We start from the raw sequence: 20,554 nt of genomic DNA on the forward strand, positions 1-20,554 counted from the left end.
GGTATATTGAAATGATTTAACAACAACAAAATCCTGCAAAAACAATTACAACAAATATATACACACACACACACACACACACACACACACACACACACACACACCCCAATTGCAACATAGACACAGACTGGAACAAAAGGCTTGTTGAAAAAGAGAGACTTTCAGCAGGCACCAAAAGGACAAGAGATGTTTAACAGGAGGGAGTTTTGAAGGGGAGGTGCTCTCATGATAAAGGCCCGATTCCTACATTGTACAGAATGGACCTCCTGATGAGATGTTATCTGCAGGGGGCTCTCTCTCCTGCAGAGCACAGCGATTGGCTGGGTATATAAAGGGAGAGATGATTGCATCTCTTTTTATGGAATTGTTTGTAATGTGTAACTTAATGGGTGTTAACTTTTAAATGGGAGGCTGTGCTGGAGTGCACATGCTCTGCAAGGGAGAAGATCTTCCTGCTTTGTGGGCATCTGCTTTACAATGAGGTTGAGGACAGTTTGTGACTCTGAATCAAAGGTCAGTCCTGGGTCTGAGTTGTTGTGTGGAGGATATAATGCGCTCCAAAATAGAGAATCTGGCCCTCTCTGCCTTAGGCGACTGATTATTTGTCTTTTGCTAATCTTCGTTTCACAAGGCTTTCCTCACATATTCTTGGCCTGTATACTGTTGTTCTTTTGATCGCCACGGGGCTCTCTTCTTCCCATGTTGCAGCTCTTGATCCTTGCTCTGCCTACATCAGTCTGAATGAACCTTGGAGGAACACCGAACACCACTTCAACGGCTCTCACGACCAGCCCGAGTGTGACAGCCATGTTGACGGGGAATGGTACCGCTTCACTGGGATGGCTGGTGATGCCATGCCCACCTTCTGCATCCCGGAAAACCACTGTGGTACCCATGCTCCGATATGGCTAAATGGTAGCCACCCTCAGGAGTCAGACGGCATTGTCCAGAGGCAGGCCTGTGCCACCTTCAATGGAAACTGCTGCATGTGGAACACAACGGTGGAGGTCAAGGCCTGCCCAGGAGGCTATTATGTCTACCAGTTAACCAAGCCCAGTGTCTGCTTCCATGCCTACTGTGGGCGTAAGTGACCCCCCCAAACTTCTTTAGTTGTAAAGAGGGGTTCCCCTTGGGCATATAATAATGCCTACAACTTAAATGAAGTTCTATGGTACCTGTGTTGTCATGTATGAAAAATCCCTTCATTCAGTTGTTGATTTCACCATGGGGACTTCTCATATAAAGTTGTTTTCATTCATATATAAAAAAATATAGAACAAAGCTCCCCCTCCTTCCTCAAGCAATTTAAAGCTGGATTTCCAGTTCATCTCTGCATCCCCAGGCAATCTAGTTAATAGCTTCCTGTTGCGTTATTCATTGGTATTTATAGTTTATCACTGAGAAATCTATTTTAGTAATTTATTTCTTCTGGAAAACAATTCCCCCTTGTGCATTGCAATCAGCTGAGGAGGCTTCCTTTTTTATGGTGGGGCTAGAAAGGCCTTTCTGAAGTGGCATCCTCTTGCTGGAACTCTTTCCTGGAGAAGGGCAGCTGGCTTCATCCCCTTGTGAACTTCTGGAGGTCTGGCCAAGACCTTCATTTTAAGGAAAGCTTTTGCATTGCTGGATTACTTCATGAGGTACCATAGTTTGCTTGCTTTTAGCTGTCTTGTTTGTTTTATACAGCTCTGTTGTTTTGGCTCTTTTTGTAAGTGTTTAAGTTGCTGAACATTTGAGACACAAATCTGCTATGTGTCTTGGGAAGATGTTCCTATGAAATCTGATCATGGATCTCCAACATGCTATCAATTTGCCCTTAAACTGGAGAAGCCTTGGGTTCAAATTGATGCCCAACCATGAATCTCACAAAGTGACCTTGTGTTATTTTCCTAGCTCTCAGTGAAATCTACCTCAATGGGTTTGTGGGTTTACAATTTGGATGGTAAAGGATCACATATCCTGTCCTGAATTCCTTAGGATGTTGCTGGACTACAGTTCCCATCATCCCTGGTCATTGACTATGCTGGCTGGAACTGGTTAGAGTTAAAGAGTCCCACAACACACAGAGGGCAATAGGTTTCTCATCTCTGCTTCGAGAACACCTAAAGTAACTTTTTTAAATACTGGCCTATTTTCTAATCTGAATCACTGCTCTCAATTGACAGATGTTATTACTGAACAAATTTCTTGTACAACAGACTGAATTAAACTGACACTTTAAAAGAAAGGAGTTAATTTTCTTAAAAGCTGAATAAAACACTCCTTTCCTCCCAGATAATAAAAAATCATTTTTATTGCATTGACGACAAATTCAGCCTTCTGTTCTGGCTCTTACCTTGAAAGTGGAATACACACGGACTGGCTTTGATACAGTGATCATGTCGGTTTGATTTATTCAATGCACAAGGCCATACAACGTGCTTTCAGCCATCGCCTCCAATCATAAAATCTGTGAGTTGTTAAATAATCCTGAGGCACTGACAACTGGATTTCTGTTGCAAATAAATGTTGGAGCTATTTGGGATTCCTGCAAATCAGGAATGTGAAAGATGCAAACTGTATGTCACCTTTAAAAAATGCCTCACCTTGGAAAATGTTTTCCTGAAGACAAATGTATTGATTTTCTCCTTTCATGCTCAAAACCTTATCAAACTGAGGTTGCACAGATTAAGGGTTTTGCCAGTACTAGAATCAAATCAATACAGACTCCATGGCTCAGGGAGGGTCAGTATTTGGGCACCAGTGTTTTTAATAGCCATACCAGTCAGAGAATTTCAGCTGGATGAGCTTTTCAAATCCAACTGCTTCAACTGATATTGAGGAATCATCCCTGCTGAAAACAAAACAACACAACCCAGAATAATCAGAATATATCATCAGAAATATTCTTTTCAACGTGTGTTACAAAATTGTTTCCACCACAATTTAAGAAGGATATTGACAAGCTGGAACGTAAGCAAGGGAGGGTGACCAAGTTGATAAAGGATCTGTAAACGAAGCCTTATGAGGAAAGGTTGAGGGAGTTGGGTATGCTTAGCCTGGATAAGAATAGACACAGAGGAGGTAAGGTAGCCATCTTCAAATATCTACTGGTGTAGTGCCTGATTCAGACATACAAGCTTAGCACTGTTGCATCTAGTTCAGCCCTTCACTTGCACCCTATTAATGTAACTGTGAACATGGAAGGTAATTGCATGTTCAGACCCAGAGACCTCCCCACTAAATAAATTCACACATGACTCAAATTTTAGTTTTGGTTTTTGGCAGAATTTAGGCCACAACTTTATTGATTACAGAAGGTGAGTTGTTGCATAGGCACTGGTTTGACTAGTTCCCTGCACCCTTGCAGGCAGCGCTGACCCAGGGCACCAGCATAGGTCAGCCAAGGGTGAACACCTGGGTGTTCACCACTCAGATGCCCCCCTGGACTCAGGTAAGGGCACAACCCCCTCTCAGGGGTTGACCAAACCAGTTGAGTTGCTGGATTCCTTTAATGGAATACCCTTCACATAGGGATGGCAAGACTGCTCCCCCATCCCTATCACCTGAACCAGTGCCTAGCCGCAACCCTACAAGTTGTGATGATTTGCTACGCGGCAGGCGAAGCCCAAATGGCAACAGCCAATCAGCCAAGTGGGGAAATTCCTGCTGAGCCCCGTCCCAACGACAGACAACACACGATGGCATAGCAAAGTCAAAGCACAATGCCCTAAAAATAGGGAGAAGTGGGTGGGTGTTCCGAATGCATGAGCCGTGCATGGGTCCCATGCATGGGTATAAATAGGTCCCTCGATCCATTTGGACTGCACCCCATTGGTCAGATTGAACCGAACATCAAGGGACCTACCAATCGGGTGTTGTGGCTAACCAATCAAACCCACCCACAACACAAGGGTTCAGTCTCCAGGTCTCACCGCAACACGTGCCCTCTTTTAGGGAGGACACGATTTACTCCTGTATCTTTAACAATCTTCCTTTGTAATTCTGCAGATTTCTATGACATCTGTGACATGATAGATTGCCGGGGCTCTTGTTTGGACACTGGAGACTGCACATGCTCTTTAGGAACAGTATTGGGACCTGACGGACAGACCTGCCTTGGTAAGGAAAGACGCAGAAGAGGAGACAAAAGAAGCAAAAGGGAAGTATCAAGGCGGTGGAGAGAGAGAGAGAGAGAGAGAGAGAGAGAGAGAGAGAGAGAGAGAAGAAATGAGCAAGTAGCTGAAGGATTCCCCCTCTGCTATTTCAAAATTCTGTTCATTGTTTTTTCACGATCAGTTTCAGAGTGTTGGATGAACTTTTCACAAGTCATGCTTGCCATTTGCTAGTGGAAATGCAAGTCATCAGGAGTAATCAGTGTATGAGAATGGACTGGAAAACAACCACTACAGAAACAAAGAGGAAAAAGTTAGGAAACAAACAAGAACGTAGGAGTTAAAAAAAAAGAAAACATCTTAAAAATGCAATGCGTTGTGAATCTTAGCTACCCATACTGTAAATCCTTTGTAAATAGGTAAAGGGACCCCTGACCATTAGGTCCAGTCGTGACCGACTCTGGGGTTGCGGCGCTCATCTCGTTTTACTGGCTGAGGGAGCCGGCGTACAGCTTCCGGGTCATGTGGCCAGCATGACTAAGCCGCTTCTGGTGAACCAGAGCAGCGCACGGAAATGCCGTTTACCTTCCCGCCGGAGCGGTACCTATTTATCTACTTGCACTTTGATGTGCTTTCGAACTGCTAGGTTGGCAGGAGCAGGGACTGAGCAACGGGAGCTCACTCCGTTGCAGAGATTCGAACCACCGACCTTCCGATCAGCAAGTCCTAGGCTCTGTGGTTTAACCCACAGTGCCACCGGCGTCCCTTTGTAAATAGACCTGTGCAAAATACAGAATAGGAACAGTTCAATAGTCAAAGGTTAGAATAAACCTTTCTCCTAAGGTCTAGGTGCTTTCCCAGTAATCTACCTTTCTTCTCTCTGGCACAGCATGGGCACAGGCATTCAGGAGATCTGCTCTAACCATAGAGCCAGTGTACCATGTGGACAGTCCAAATGTGTAAAGTCCTATGCGCATAGGGCACAAACAGATTGGCTGTCTCCATATGGGGAGTGGAGAGTGTGGCTGTGCTCCAGCGCTGGATCAGACTTTTCAAATACGGTCCATACTGGCCCAGAGCAAATACCAAAAATGAATTGCAGCAACCCCAACCCAATTAATATGCAATCACTAATCTGGGTGTGGAGCCAGCACAAACTGTTTGCACTTAAGTTTGTTGTTGCACCCTTGGAAAACCCGAAGAGATCTCAGCTTGCAGAGGAGAAAAGTGGACGAAGGCAATATTTTGGGGGTTAATTAGGAGGGCTGCGCATTGTTTCCATGCTCCCATGATTACATCCATGTCTTAATTATCCTGGCATCTTGGAGACTGTGCGGAAGCATCTAAAACCTCAGTGTCAGACAGTAAATGCTTAGAGCCAGTCAAAGGGCAGCAGCTTTGCTTGCAAAGACCAAATAACATCTCAAGGTTAGTGTAAAGCTAGTCTCATACATATTCACAATCCCAGCACACACCCGCCTCTCATTTGAGACTTTTCCTCTGCTGATCTGTTCAAGTGCTCTCTCACTCAGGGTCAGGTTGTCTCTTATGTGCCTGCAGCCACCAGGGCCGGCCGAATCATGAGGCAAGGTGAAGCAGTGGAAGCCCAAGAGTGCCCAGTTGGCCCTGCCTCCTTTGCAAGAAGCAGCAGTGCCTGCTTCATAATAATAATACCTAATTTGCACTTCATGAACCAGCCTGTGAACTGAAACGCAGCTGCAATTTGAAATTGGCAACTTCTCCTTATTTTGTGAGGCAGTTCTCCAGCAAATAAGCATGGATTAAAATGCATATATTAGGGAAACTCTATGAATGCAATCCTCTCATTCTTCTGCCTGAGATCTCTGAGGCTTACTCGCCTTCCTAATTAGTTTCCTGAGTTCTGCATAATAACAACTTCAGGCATATTTCAAAAACCATTGCCTTCCTCCTTCCCACTTTCTCAAGTTTTCCTTCTGCATTCCCTGTTTCCTAATTGAGGATCCTGGGGAATCTAGCCGGATTGGGTTCTGGCAATGCCACCACAGCATTGAACACCATCATCTGAGAGGTCTTTCATCAATCAAGTTAACTGGTTTAGCTTTTCATTCAACATGCGGTTCCCTGGCTAAATGCTATGAATCTAAATTCTCAGCAGCTCTTTTTGAAATTCCTTTTTTCAAGTTTCTTAAGTTACTGCAGCAATCGTCAAGCCATTTATGGCTTGTAAAGTTTGGATTAATGCTACACTGCCTACTAGCGTGAGCTCTGGTAAATAACAGCTCTTCTTTTAAAAAGCTTTTGAAGATCTGGGGTTGCTTTCAGATGAGCATTCGTCATTCTGATGTTTACTGAGCGTTCAACCTGATCTGTATACGCAAAGTTTGTGGGGAGGTTAGATGGTGCCAGCTATTTATTGAGCATTCACTCTAATTTGTTTCCATGGTGGGGGGACACGGGTGGTGCTGTGGGTTAAACCACAGAGCCTAGGACTTGCCGATCAGAAGGTCGGTGATTCGAATCCCCGTGACAGGGTGAGCTCCCGTTGCTCAGTCCCTGCTCCTGCCAACCTAGCAGTTCGAAAGCACGTCAAATTGCAAGTAAATAAATAGGTACCACTCTGGCAGGAAGGTAAACGGTGTTTCTGTGTGCTGCTCTGATTTGCCAGAAGCGGCTTAGTCATGCTGGCCACATGACCCGGAAGCTGTACGCCGGCTCCCTCGGCCAATAAAGCAAGATGAGAGCTGCAACCCCAGTGTCGGCCACGACTGGACCTAATGGTCAGGGGCCCCTTTACCTTTACCTATTCTACATTTTTCTGCATCACATTCCTTCTTTCAAAAAATCCTTTTAAGGGGAAATCCCATTTGTTATGCAAGAACACCAAATGAACTTTAATTGAGCAACTTGAATTTGTGGATATGTAATGGAATTCCACTCAAGGATAGACAGAAGTATAGAGGTTCTCTGGGTTTCATCATTGATTAACAGTGCAACCCTACTCAGAATTAAATCCTACTGATTTCAATGGGATTTGCTGCCTAGTAAGCACTACTAATTAATAGAATGCTAATAATAGGGTACTAATGAATCTCTTGTCCTAATAACATCTCCACTATTCACTCTATGAAATCTGACCTAGTTCCTAGTCTTTATGCACATAGCTGACAAAAGGGATGGCAAAAAACCCCATTGAATTAAAATGCCCTGGAAAGGTTTCATTGAGCTATCTAACTAGAAAAAGAAGATCACTTTCAAGAATATGCTGAATACCTCCCTCTTCTCAGCCCTCTGGAATTTCATGGAAGTTGAAAAACTATAGCATATTTTCATCTAGGAATCAGTGGTCTGGTTTGTCTTGATTTCCCCTTCATCTTTTCTAACATTAATTTAATTGGGTACAGGGATTTCCAGCATTTATTAAGCAGATTTTCCTCTTTATTACTCTACAGAAAATGTAACATAGGGGTTGATCTACACACAGGAAAAACCCACTATAAATAAGTCAGAAATTAAATTGTCATAAAAGGGAAAAAAATGCTATGGAAAATCGCTTAGAATTCCCTCCCTCCACCGCCATCTGGTGTTGTGTGTTTATAATGCATTCAAAACACTGTTTTTTGACTAATGTAGCTGAGTCCAGATTCAATGAGATTCAAGCTGCACCCAAAGTACTCAGTATACTGCATGTGTGCTGTGTCATGTAGAAGATTCACCCCAAAACAAACAATGGCACAGACATCTGGTTCATATAACTCTTCCGTTTATTTTTGTGTGCCCATGCCCATGTGTGTAATGCAAGTGAGAACACGGCTGTTTCTTTAGACTCAGAATCCTGGCTGTCTTTTCATAACATGTAAGGTGATCCTTATTGCTAGCCTGTGCCACCTAAAGAAATAAAAATGATTCCCTGATTCAGATTTCATTAATGGAGGAATTAGCTTGCATATTACACTTCTTAATCACCAGCTTCATATTGTTAAGTTGTGGATTTGTGGCTCCTGTTTCCCCCCACAGATGAAAATGAATGTGAACGGAATAACGGAGGTTGTAGCGAGTTCTGTGTGAACCTCAAGAACTCCTACCGTTGTGAATGTGGAGTTGGGCGAATTCTAGGGAAGGATGGAAAGACTTGCCAGGGTGAGTAAGGATCCCTTGCTCCAGGTCTCGCAGGCCTTTTTACACCTGGGACTGACTCCAACTACAAAAGCTGAGGCTGGTGAACAGACTCTTTGGCTGGGGTATTGTTTAGGGGTTTTCGTTGGGGTGGGTGTTGCTGTTACTGATGCTATTTATTTGTGTATTTTTGTGTCTATAATCATGGTTTATGTGGAAATTGTTCAACTTGCTTGTGTACTTTTTGATGTTTTATTACTTACTTATGACCACTTTTATTATGTTTGTATAATTCTTTTCATTTTGTAAGCAGCCTCAAGCATGGTTTTGGCTATGGAAAGCTGTCAAATGATTTATGTATGGCTCCAACAAAACATCTGAAAGGTCACAAGTTTCCCATCCCTGTCTTACAGCATGAGTTGTCTTCCTTAAAAATAAAAATAACTACAGTGGTACCTCGCAAGACGAAATTAATTCGTTCTGCGAGTTTTTTCGTTCTGCGAGTTTTTTCGTCTTGCGAAGCACGGATTCCCTGGGTATTAAACAAACTCGCAAGACGTTTTCGTCTTGCAAAGCAAGCCCATAGGGAAATTCGTCTTGCGAAGCAACTCAAAAAATGAAAAACTCTTTCGTCTTGCGAGTTTTTCGTCTTACGAGGCATTCGTCTTGCGGGGCACCACTGTAGTTGAATGGGACAACGAAAGAAATGTGAACTACACAATAGGAACTAGAGTACCATAGCAGAGCCCTGTATTGTTAAACACGTCCTCCGTAGCCTCCCAGCTGGAAATCAATGTCATATGATGTGAAGTGCAACTTTACATTTGCTGTGTAGATTTTAAATAAATGCAGCCAGCATCAGTTCTTTGGGACTGCAGTAGACAGGAAAGTGGGATTTAATCTTCCCTCTCCCTGATTAAACTTCCAAGAATAAAATCTCTTCTGAAAGTGCTGTTTACCTTGGGTAAATTATTGGTGCTATGCCAGTAATTATTGGCCCTTTCCACCAATGTTGTTTCCACTTTTTAAAAAACTGCCACTTTTTTTTTTTTAATTGGCAGATTTATATTTGGGTCTAGCTTGGCTCTGGGTTGTTGTCTGCGAATGAATGGTGGAGGGACCACAGGTGTAACCAAGGAAGAAGGCCCTTTAGTTCATCCTCTTCACATTCATCAATAATATACTTGTATCTTCATAATCTAACATTCTGGCCTTTGGGGGGAAAGCACTGGTAGCATCCATTTTAATCATTACTTTTTTGTGTTGTTTTTACTAGGAAGAGTAATTGTTTCCTTTTCAGTAAACGTTGGGAAATTTGCGCTTGCTGTATAGATAGTTTTAAGACTCTGAGGCAATAGGTGACATTTTTCATGCCTTCAATGCTCTCCAGGGAATTTATTGAGCAATATACAATTGAGTTGGTCGGTTTCATATTTACTGATATGCCATGTGGTTTATGAGCCATTCCAGGAAAGATATAATTCACTTTGCAACCACCCCAACATCCATTGCACAGCCAAAAAATCTTCAAAGGATACCATTGGTTTTAATGGTCATAATCTCAGAGTGGTGGGGTTTTCCTAGCCTAACACATGGGCACTGATTTAAAGCTCATTTGAACTGCCAAAACCTTGTCAGTCTAAGAAATGCCTTGGATGTTTTGAAAACTACCTGGAAATTTTTCATTCTTTCCATATGTACAGAGACTGCCCCAAGGCCCACTCTCCACTCCCATCCTGGTGCCCTCCAAATGTTTTGGACTACAACTCCCATCAGCCCCAGCCTGCAGGATGGGAGTTGTAGCCCAAACTAGCTGGAGGACACTAACTTGGAAAAGGCTGCCTTAAAATGGTAGCTGGTCCGTATTTGCTACCAGCTGTAAGCTTGGCAGGATCTCCTTTAGGCATGCATTTAACGGTTAACTGTACAGTGGTACCTCTGGTTATGTACTTAATTCATTCCAGAGGTCCATTCTTAACCTGAAACTGTTCTTAACCTGAAGCACCACTTTAGCTAATGGGACCTCCCGCTGCTGCCGCACGATTTCTGTTCTCATCCTGAAGCAAAGTTCTCTTTTTTAAAAAAATAATATTTATTAAAGATTTTCAAATATAACAAAAAAAGAAAAACATCCAAATTTAAGGCCTTATTTTCATTGGCATCTTTCCAGGACTTCCCCTCCCCTCCCCCTCTTGTATTCCAATTCTTTCAAATGAATTCAACAAATTCTTACCCCCAATTTTAAACTTATTATCATTGACCCAATTTAAAAATATTTTCCCATCCCCTAAAATCGACCTGTTCCCTTCCACGAGTTCCCCTCTTTAATATGCAGTACAGATTAGAATAAAAAAAAATAAAGAAAAAGAATAAGATATAATTTAACACCCTTTGGATTCCAAATTTCCCTCCCTCCTTTCCCGGTTGCGTTCCCAATGTCCATCAATGTCTACTGTCGTCCTGGAGCTCCCACACCTAAACCATAGTCCTTCACCAGTCCGCTTTGCCGTCTTTTTAATAGTCTTTGCCGTCTTTTGGTCATTTTTAGTTTCGAATGTCCAATCTTGGAAGGAGTCTGTCTCAAAAAGGTCCATTTTTTCCATCCAGATCTTTGTATTTAAGAGTAAAAACTCCAATTTTATTTTTTTAGACCTTTCAAATCTGGATGTCCCAAATGTTCCCACTTCCAACTTTGTCCAGTTCTTGTTATTCTTGTTGTTCTTGTTGATCTCTCTCCTCCTTTTTTTCCCCCCCTGCTCTCCTGCACAAATGTTCTAGTTACAAAAGCTTCTAATTCCTATGCAGAGGCTTTGTTATTCAGGAAAAAAACAAAACGTCAAGTCCCTTCCATTCTTCAATAGATAAATCTATTGTCTCCTTTAGTGTATAGACCTCTGTAGACAAAATAGTGTTCCATTTCTGCAGTTTCCCAGGAGATAAAAAGTCCTATTCAAATTCCATGCCAGCAATACTTGTAGTGTCCCACAGCTCCTCTAGAGGGATTATAGTAACTCAGTTTCCTTCCAAATCACACCCAACAGTCAAAATAACTTGTTATTCTTTGTTTTAAACAATTTATATCCAATTTGTAACAAATGTAACCGGCAAAGTCCTTGTAACAAAGTTCTCTTTTTGTTCTTCCGCTTTGACAGCTCCTTTGACAGCTGTCAAAACCTCTATTTCTCCTCTCCCGGCGCACTCACGGATCGCTCCCGGGGTTCGGGGGGGGGTTGCATTTTAATTCACGTTCCACTTTTCTCCTCCAGCCCAGTCTTATAATTTTCCATCACAAAATTAATAACTTTCTCAAAATAAGGTTGCACTCGATCTTAGTTGTCAAATCCTTTGCTTTAACTCCTCTACAACAGGGGGGAGGCTGACTTCCTTTTTGCTCCTCCCCCGCTCGCTCCGAATTTTTTTAAAAAATTTTTTCCCCTTTTTAATCCAAGTTCCAATTACTCACGGGTTATTCTTTTAAGGCCAAATTTTCAATGGAAGAAGTCAGCGCTCTCCGTCGAATGGCATGCGGCTTCGCTCGGCAGGGGAAGCGGAGGACTCATAGCACCACCACCCCCTGTCACCCGCTCCGCAGCCTTTAAAAAGGCTCCTTCGCGGGTCGGGGGGGCGCAAACGGTGCCCGCCGAGTCACCATGCCCATGGGTTTCAGCGCCCATGGTTTTTGAGGGTCTCCGCGTCGCCGGCGCGGTAGGACCCAGCCCCTGCCGAGCAGGCTCCCTCCGGAGCTCGGAGGGAGTCCGCCATTCGGCGATGGCGCCCACCCGGAAGTCCCCCATCCTGAAGCAAAGTTCTCAACCCAAGGTACTATTTCTGGGTTAGTGGAGTCTGTAACCTGAAGCGCATGTAACCTGAAGCGTATGTAACCCGAGGTACCACTGTACACTTAAAAACACAAGTTGTGAAGCCTAAGTTTTACACATTTTAAAAACTTCCTTTTTTAAGAAAACACACAAAACTGAGAAATTGTGGGTGTCTGCAGATTAGGACAGTACACTGATTCACAGGGAGCAGGAAGTGCGTGTGCTGTTTGCTGCCTCTTCCTCCAAATTGCTGTAACATCCAACAGAGAAAGTCTTATGTACAAGTGTCATTTAAATTAATGAGAGCGGCACAAAAACCACAACCTACTTCCTACTCATGTTCTTGCACCATTCATAGTCACAGTTTCCCATTCATGTTCTATTCACAATTCCCATCCATGTTCTTCTACAGTTCCCATTCATATCTATGCGGCTTAGAAAAGATTTTGCCCAGAATGATTTCAAAAGTTAATGGTATAACATATGAAGGTTTATACCACAGATACAATTGCTATAAAATCCCCTTGTTATGGACAGATAGAGACTTTCATCACAAGCAGATCTGGGTTGAGCAAAGATTTTTGTGTGTCTGACTGTTATCTCTATCCTAGAAATTGAAGGTTGCCATAACAACAATGGGGGCTGCAGCCATGTTTGCATCACGGTAGAAGACACCTACCAGTGTGAGTGCCCACGCGGTCTTGTTTTGTCAGATGACAACCACACTTGTCAAGGTAGGACAATTGAGATTGCTAGCGACAAATAGTACACTGTGGCTGGTGCAGGAGAATGTTGCTGGGGGGCAAATGCACCACCTGATTTCTTTGCCCCCACCCTATTAGAAATGAAATATATTTTGAAGGAGAACCTCCTGAACGCTGAGATCAGATCAACAGATCAACCCATTCCATCTAGCCCTGTACATTGGGGAAGATCTCAGTTTTGGTTCCTCAACACTTGTCTTGGCTGTGTGCTCACCATGGATCCCTCTTCCCTTGTTCAGTGGTGGTTCTGCTACAGTTCACTCCTGCTCGACCTCCCATTTTGATGGGCAAACACAGTATCCGACACCAGCCTGTCACAGCAAAATGCTGACCCACCTGTGAAATTATGCTGCCCTGCTTTTGTCAGAGGCATTTGGCGGGTTCATCCTGCAGTAGTTTCTTCTGCAAGGACAATAGGTGGGACAAATGTCTCATATGCCCAATAGTGGGCTCATCAGCTTGAATATCTAGTGCAATGGCAAGACTCTCACATGCTGTGCTCCAGAACAAATGTGTTTAAGGAGCAGCCACTGCACTTTATTAAGCAAAACACATTTATGACCACACATACAATAGTTTATGGGAACATAAAATGTAGACCCTGCCTCCAACTGCATAAATACAGCTTTTTATTAATTCTAATTAGGTGCATGGTGATAGAGTTGGTAACAAGGCCAGCAGTTATCCAAAGCAGTTTGCAAATTAATGTTTCACTTTACGCTCTTCCTGTAAATTAGGAGTCAACATTACCCTCAATACTGCTGAAAAGAGAGTTATTATATTCCTTGATCAGCTAGGAATTGTTTACGTTTGAGAAAGCACCGAAAGAAATGTACGTTTCTGGGACAGCAGATATGGAGAGGGGAGGGGGCACAAAGACAGTGCTTGTGAATGTTGGCAAGAGTGAGTCTTCAGGGGTAAAGTCAAACTGTTGGGAGAGTTACAGTTGCTGCTATGGCTATGGAGAACGGTATGGGAGAGACATGTTTTATTGGAGGTGGGGCAGATGAAGGCATCTGGTTTTGCTGCTACAGGTGCAACACGGTCTTTCTTCTCTCATACCTTGGATGGCCATCAGTCATGGATGCTTTAGTTGAGATGACCCTTAGGGTCCCTTCCAACTCTAAGATTCTGCCATTCTATGATTTGCCTCAGAAACATAAGTTGGCCTTCATCTGTCAGGCTGGATGAGGGGGAAAAGAGGCCTGGATAGTACACTTTCTTATGTCCCCCCCCCCACTTTAAAAATTGCTTCCAATAAGAAATACATATTTTCTGCCCTTGCCTTACTTGATTAATGAGAGACAGGCCCTCAAACTGGGATCCAAACAGCAGGAAAGCACCAAGCATGCTCATTTATCAAAGAGTTCATTGAATGACTTAATAAATGTCCTAAATCAGGTCTGTGAGCTGATCAATTCATCTATGCAAAGTTATCCATCTGCCAGGTATTACTGGAAATGGTTTCCAAATTGTCCACCAGAAGCTTGAAAGTAATGTTTGCCTCTCCCTTCGCCGCCGCCCCCCCCCCCCCCGGCAACCTCCTGCTTTCTGGTTTGTTCTCTGGTATTTGGGATACATAGATTCCTCTTCATTCTTGTGTATCTACCAGAGCAGTTGCTGAAAGACAGAGAACCTTTGCCTTTTCATTTTCTGTTTCTTGGATTGTGGTGTTGTTGTTACGGGGTGGGTTGTGGTGAGTATTCTTGCTGTTGCTGCTGTTGGTTTTTTAACTTTATTTTAGATTTATGTGGAAATGGTGATTTTTGTGGAAATTGTTCAGTCTGGTTGTCCATTTTCTGATGTTTTATTTATTGTTTATGGCTACTTTTGTAATGTTGCATTTACATATTTTTTTCACATTGAGCATGGTCTGAAAGGAGGCATACAAATAAAATTATGTATGCTTCAGTCACAACAGCACCCTTGATGAAGCCAGGAGGGAAATGCAGGAATATTACTCTTCTGCATACGTGTGTGCACACTTCAGCATATTGTTTCTTATCAAAACTATTTCCTGGATTGGGCAGATGGTTTAAAAAGTTTTGAACAGTAACATTTGAGGAAAAAGAAAACTGTATTTTATCCAAGATACCAGGAGTCAGAAATCAATGCATCAACTTTAAATGGGGGCAGCGCCTGTTTTCATGATTCTGAAAAACCTGGCAAAATCAATGCCTGCTAACTGTTACATTAGCAGGATTCATAAATCTGTACCTTTCCGCACTAAAAATAATTTATAGTCTGTTCATCGCTCAAGCTTGAAAATTATGTGTCAGTGAAACAGTGAAGATTGTGTTTCAGAAAATTCCCTAAATATGGATGACAGTGTGTTTGTTTTCCTTCAAATGTTTCCTCACAGAATGTATAGTGATGGCAACAAAGAACACAAACTAGTTAAACTCAAATGGGTAATTATGAAGTGAGTTTTCTGCCTCAGTCAGTAGTAAACTGGAACTTTAACCCATCAGGCTGTTTGTGAGGATGGGGCAACATTCCTTGAAAATGTTCCTTCATTGTATATAGGCTGATGGGCACTTTTGATTCTTAGAGGGCACTTTATTCTCCAGACACCACTCTAAGGGCCAGAATAGTCCAACACCCTCATGGATAGTTAGACTTGATAATAAGTGGTATTGCCTAGTTAGTAAAATGTTCACATATGTAACTAAGGTCAGCAATATGGGGTGAGGCAGGCTGAATAATCAATGTACTCCCAGAGCAATCCTTTCAGGAGACAAATTGACCAGTGGCTCTTTGCCTATCCAGAATACTCATGAGATAGAAAGATAATGTAACCTTATGCAAAATTGACACAGACACTGGCCTACATCCAAAAAGCTGCTTAGGCTGACACAAGGGGCTTGTGCTATCCAAATATAGGTTTTTTGCTTGACTTTTTAAATTTTAAAAAGGTAAAGGTAGAGAGACCCCGTTAAGTCCAGTCACGGACGACTCTGGGGCTGCGGTGCTCATCTTGCTTTACTGGCCGAGGGAACCGGCGCACAGCTTCCGGGTCATGTGGCCAGCATGACTAAGCCTCTTCTGGCGAACCAGAGCAGCGCACGGAAACGCCATTTACCTTCCCGCCGGAGCGGTACCTATTTATCTACTTGCACTTCGTGCTTTCGAACTGCTACGTGGGCAGGAGCAAGGACTGAACAATGGGAGCTCACCCTGTTGCGAACAGCTGGCTAGGCTATGTCACAGAATTCTCCTTTTTTAAAGTAGTTTGTCACGCCGCATGGAAAGATGCCGTTAGTCTTGTCAAACTTTCTGTTTTACTCATTTCACAGTGCCTTAAAACAAACAAACAAACAAACAAGCATTTTATTTCAGTTTTTAAAACGAGAGTGACTTTTAAAAAACAAAATACAACAATACAATGCAGCTCAGTCAAGTTCATGTCAAGATTAATAAACATTTCATCTGTCTAATTATATAACAAAATAAGTGCCAAGTGTAAGATACATAAATTAAAGTAAACTTGGTGTGTGTGTGTGTGTGTGTGTGTGTGTGTGTGTGTGTAGGAATCCATCAAATACAGTTTACCCCAAGGGATCTCTCCAGAATGTTCTATGTGTTGTCAGTGAATTCCAGACATGTTCTCTCTGAGGTAAATATGAAATAAAACTGTGCCATTGGTTTCACAGTTCTAGGCCAATGATACATTTATTTTTCATTATTCATATATACAATAATATATCTTCTTGCCTTCATGCTACAATGGTAGTCTGGCAATTTCTTAATCTGTGAAGATCAGGTTATTGGTGCCAATGCAATGCTAGCCATATGCAGCACCGCCACAAATGGAGGAGAGTTTCCTATCTGGAAGCGATCTTGATTTGTGGAAGATTAGGATAAAAATAAAATACCTCCCTCTAATACTGAATCATCACAAAAGTGCACATGACACTACTAGATCTCAGAAATACAACGTAAGCACAGTTAAGCTCTCATCCTGAGGGGTGAGGATGTCACAGTAGAGAAGACAGACAGGTCTCTGGGGGATTAAAGAAGCTGAATCTAAAGCTTAAAATAATCATCACATTTTACAAGCCGGCAGATCAAAGCCAGGTTTCCACCAGGCAAGATGAACCTATATCAGGGAGCATTTGCTGCAGATAAAAGAGGCATCAAAGGAGGACTCATGCAGCTTCTCTAAGTTTCATTTCCAGCTCACTCACTAGATTTGCTCTTTCTTACAGTCCCTGTCCTATGCAGATCTACCTCCATAGAGGTGAACATCCCTAAGGATCTAGTTGGAGGGATGGACCTCTCACTCATCAATGATTCCTGCAAAGGGGTATCCAATGGAACACATGTCAACATCATCTTCTCCCTGAAATCCTGTGGTACCACTATAGATGTACGTATGAATATTAGCTTTTTCCTGTTGGCTGGAAACATGTATCTCCATTAGAGACTATCAATCCTATAACATTGAATCTGTGCAATTCTGGTGCATAGCTGTCAACTTACAGATTTGAAAATAAGGGATCAGCAGCTAAAATAAGCGATTTTCCGGCCCCTCCGAGCCAAAGGCAGAAAGCCCAGACAGCAGCCAAATGAAGCCTCAAGCGGTGGTTCCCACAGTGCAGCAACCCGACAAAGGGGATGCAGCAAGGAAAACCACCGTCACCTCTCCACTGGGAAGCGCTGAGCAAAGGCGAGTCCCCAGGCAACGCAGCCGATTTGATTGGCACAAGGCATGCAAGCTCTACCCCCCCCCAGTTGTTCTTAGACTCCTGATTGGGTGAGCAACGCAGCTAAGCAACACAGTTGGAGCCTCCCTCCTCCCTGGCCAGCAGGCAGGGAGGGAGAGGAGCTGCTTCCTTTGAAACCCGGGAAATTTAAGGGACATCATCAATAAGGGATAGCAGCAGGACACAGCACTGGGATAAGGGACTTTCCCGCCAAATAAGGGACAGTTGGCAGCTATGTTCTGGCGTATGTAAGAATATTCTCAAGAGCACATTGACACTGAAAATCTACATTGCTTTTACTTCAACCTTTCCAGAACAATTCCAGGAATGAGTGTTTCTTTTATATTAGATTTCAATATAAGCTACAAACTTAAACCCAACAGCATACTAAATAAGCAAAAGAACAAGAAACACCTCTGTTAAAATTAGTTTTTAAGAAAATATAGTTTGTTATTCGCCTGGCAACAGAGGAGACTGAAGCTGCCCTTTGTTGGCTGACAGAATAATGACACCAGCTCTCAGCTTCCTCAGCTGCTCCCAATCAATATTATAGCTATTTAATCGGTTTCCACTCTCTTTTCTGCGTTTAAAGTACATTTAAAGTAAGGTTCTTATGTATTTTTAAAGTACATAAGAAGAGCCCTGCTGGATCACTCAGACACCCATCAAATCCAGCATCCTGTTCTCAGCATTGTGCCTCTCACAAGCTTTTTAATGAAAATTATCATAGCTGGAGTGATTACTCTCTTTTTTTTCCTTATAGCAATTGACACACATTCAATTCTGAAATTTGGGAGAAAATTCTATTTCCCTTATATTCCATATTCCATACCTGTTTCGCTAAACATCCACAAACCACTGGAAATCTTATTTGGCCATCCCTAACATTTCAGCATGCTCACACACGGTTAGCATACAGACTAGAAACATGTTTTTTTCTAGCAGAGTCGTAGCTTGGGGGCACTCCTGGATCCTTTGCTGCCACTCAAGGCTCAGGTGGCCTCAGTGGCCTAGAGTGCCTTCCATCAGCTTTGGCTGGTGGCCCAGCTATGCCCCTATCTGGACAGGGATAGCCTAATTACTGTTGTCTATGCTCTGGTTAGGACCCGGGTGGCACCGTGGGTTAAACCACAGAGCCTAGGACTTGGCAATCAGAAGGTCAGTGGTTCGAATCCCCATGACGGAGTGAGCTCCCGTTGCTCGGTCCATGCTCCTGCCAACCTAGCAGTTCAAAAGCACGTTAAAGTGCAAATAGATAAATAGGTACCACTCTGGCGGGAAGGTAAACGGTGTTTCTGTGCGCTGCTCTGGTTCGCTAGAAGTGGCTTAGTCATGCTAGCCACATGACCTGGAAGCTGTATGCCGGCTCCCTTGGCCAATAAAGCGAGATGAGCGCTGCAACCCCAGAGTCGGCCACGACTGGACCTAGTGGTCAGGGGTCCCTTTACCTTTTCCTTATGCTCTGGTAAGATTACTGCAATACGTTATACATAGGACTGCCTCTGAAGACGCTTTGGAAACTTCAGCTGGTGTAGAATTCAGTGGCCAGGTTGCTCACTGGAGCAAGATGGTTTGAGCATATTACCTGGTCCAACTGCAAAGTGATGGTTTTGACCTATAAACTTTAAATGGCTCAGGACCACAATACCTCAAGGACCGCCTCTTTCCATATGAACCTACCCAGACCCTGAGATCACCTTCTGAGGCCCTTCTTTGTGTTTCTCCTCCTCAAGAGGTCTGGCGGGTGGCAACATGAGAACGGCCTTCTCTGCAGTGGCTTCCTATCTGTGGAATGCTCTCCCCAGGGAAGTTTACCTGCCGCCTTCATTATACACCTTTAGGTGCCAGGCAAAAACATTCCTTTTTAACCAGGCCTTTGGTTGATCTGATTGACATCCTATGCCCTTTTAAAATGTCACGGGGTGGGCGTTATAGGATTGTTTTTATTTTGATTATATATATTGTGGTTTTTATGTTGATCTTTTCTGTGAACCTCCCTGAAACCTCCAGGTAAAGGGAAGTATATAAATTCAATAAATTAAATAATTAGATTGATTTTTAAAAGCAAATTTTGACAGTACTGTAGAGTTTCTTGTTCCTAGGAAGCTGTCTTCTGTCCCTCTCCCCCTGCACTCTTGCAGATTCGCTCAGTCATAATAGAATTGTTCCTCTTCACATATTTCCTCGTCTATGTCCATCTGGCTTCACAACGTTATCTTTCCTTCTCTGCCCCAGGTGGTAAATGACAAAATCATCGCTACCAATATGGTGACTGGCTTGCCCAAGCAAACGCCTGGCAGCAATGGTGACATCATTGTCCGCACAGGGAAGCTGTTGATCCCTGTGACTTGTGAATTCCCTCGCCACTACACCATGTCAGAGGGCTACGTCCCCAATGTGAAGAACTCGCCGCTTGAGATCGTGAGCCGCAACCGGGGGGTCTTCCCCTTTACCCTCGAGATATTCAAAGACAATGAGTTTGAAGAGGCCTACGGAGATGCTCGCCCCACCCTTAAACTCCGAGATTCTCTGTATTTTGGAATTGAGCCCTTGGTGCATGTGAGCGGTCTTGAGACATTAGTGGAGAGCTGTTTCGCCACCCCTACCTCCAAGACTGACGAGATCCTGAAGTACTATTTGATTCGAGATGGGTGAGTGTTGGCACTGCTTCTTTCATTTCCCTGATGTTCAAAAACCCCTGTTCTCGTTGCTGTTTTGGGTCTCTCAGAGCATGGAGGATAACAGAAAGTGCCACCCCTTTCTCAAGGCAAAATGGTTTTTTTTTCGCTGCCCATCAGAACAGTCGCCAGCTGTCATGGCTACCCAGGCAAAGCTACCCACTTCATAAAAAGGAACCAGAGGGAGCCGTTGGGTGAGCAAATGGATGTCTTACAACTGCAGTTACAGGAGCCAACTCTCCCTGTGATTGTAATGACTGGTAATTAATTTGGTGCCAAGAGTTAAAGCCATTTGCCCTTCTTTGTAGGCCATCTGGTGACCCACCATTAGAGCATATTTAACCAATTAGCAGAATTGTGATCTTCATGATTGGATTACTTCAGTGGGAAGCCTGCTTA

The 20,554-nt window shown here is 43.3% G+C and overlaps 1 protein-coding gene across 1 annotated transcript in view; it reads left to right on the forward strand.

Annotated features, from left to right (window-relative positions):
• OIT3 (oncoprotein induced transcript 3) overlaps window positions 1-20,554 on the forward strand; it is a 34,662-nt gene that overhangs the window by 4,012 nt on the left and 10,096 nt on the right. The window contains exons 2-7 of the mRNA XM_083740020.1: window positions 709-1,083; window positions 3,991-4,101; window positions 8,091-8,213; window positions 12,619-12,741; window positions 16,980-17,140; window positions 19,713-20,128. Coding sequence (XP_083596146.1) covers window positions 709-1,083; window positions 3,991-4,101; window positions 8,091-8,213; window positions 12,619-12,741; window positions 16,980-17,140; window positions 19,713-20,128 — 1,309 coding nt within the window. The remainder of the gene's footprint in view (window positions 1-708; window positions 1,084-3,990; window positions 4,102-8,090; window positions 8,214-12,618; window positions 12,742-16,979; window positions 17,141-19,712; window positions 20,129-20,554) is intronic.

Source organism: Podarcis gaigeae, assembly GCF_964106915.1.
Source record: "Podarcis gaigeae genome assembly, chromosome: 5".
NCBI classification, from domain to species: domain Eukaryota; kingdom Metazoa; phylum Chordata; class Lepidosauria; order Squamata; family Lacertidae; genus Podarcis; species Podarcis gaigeae.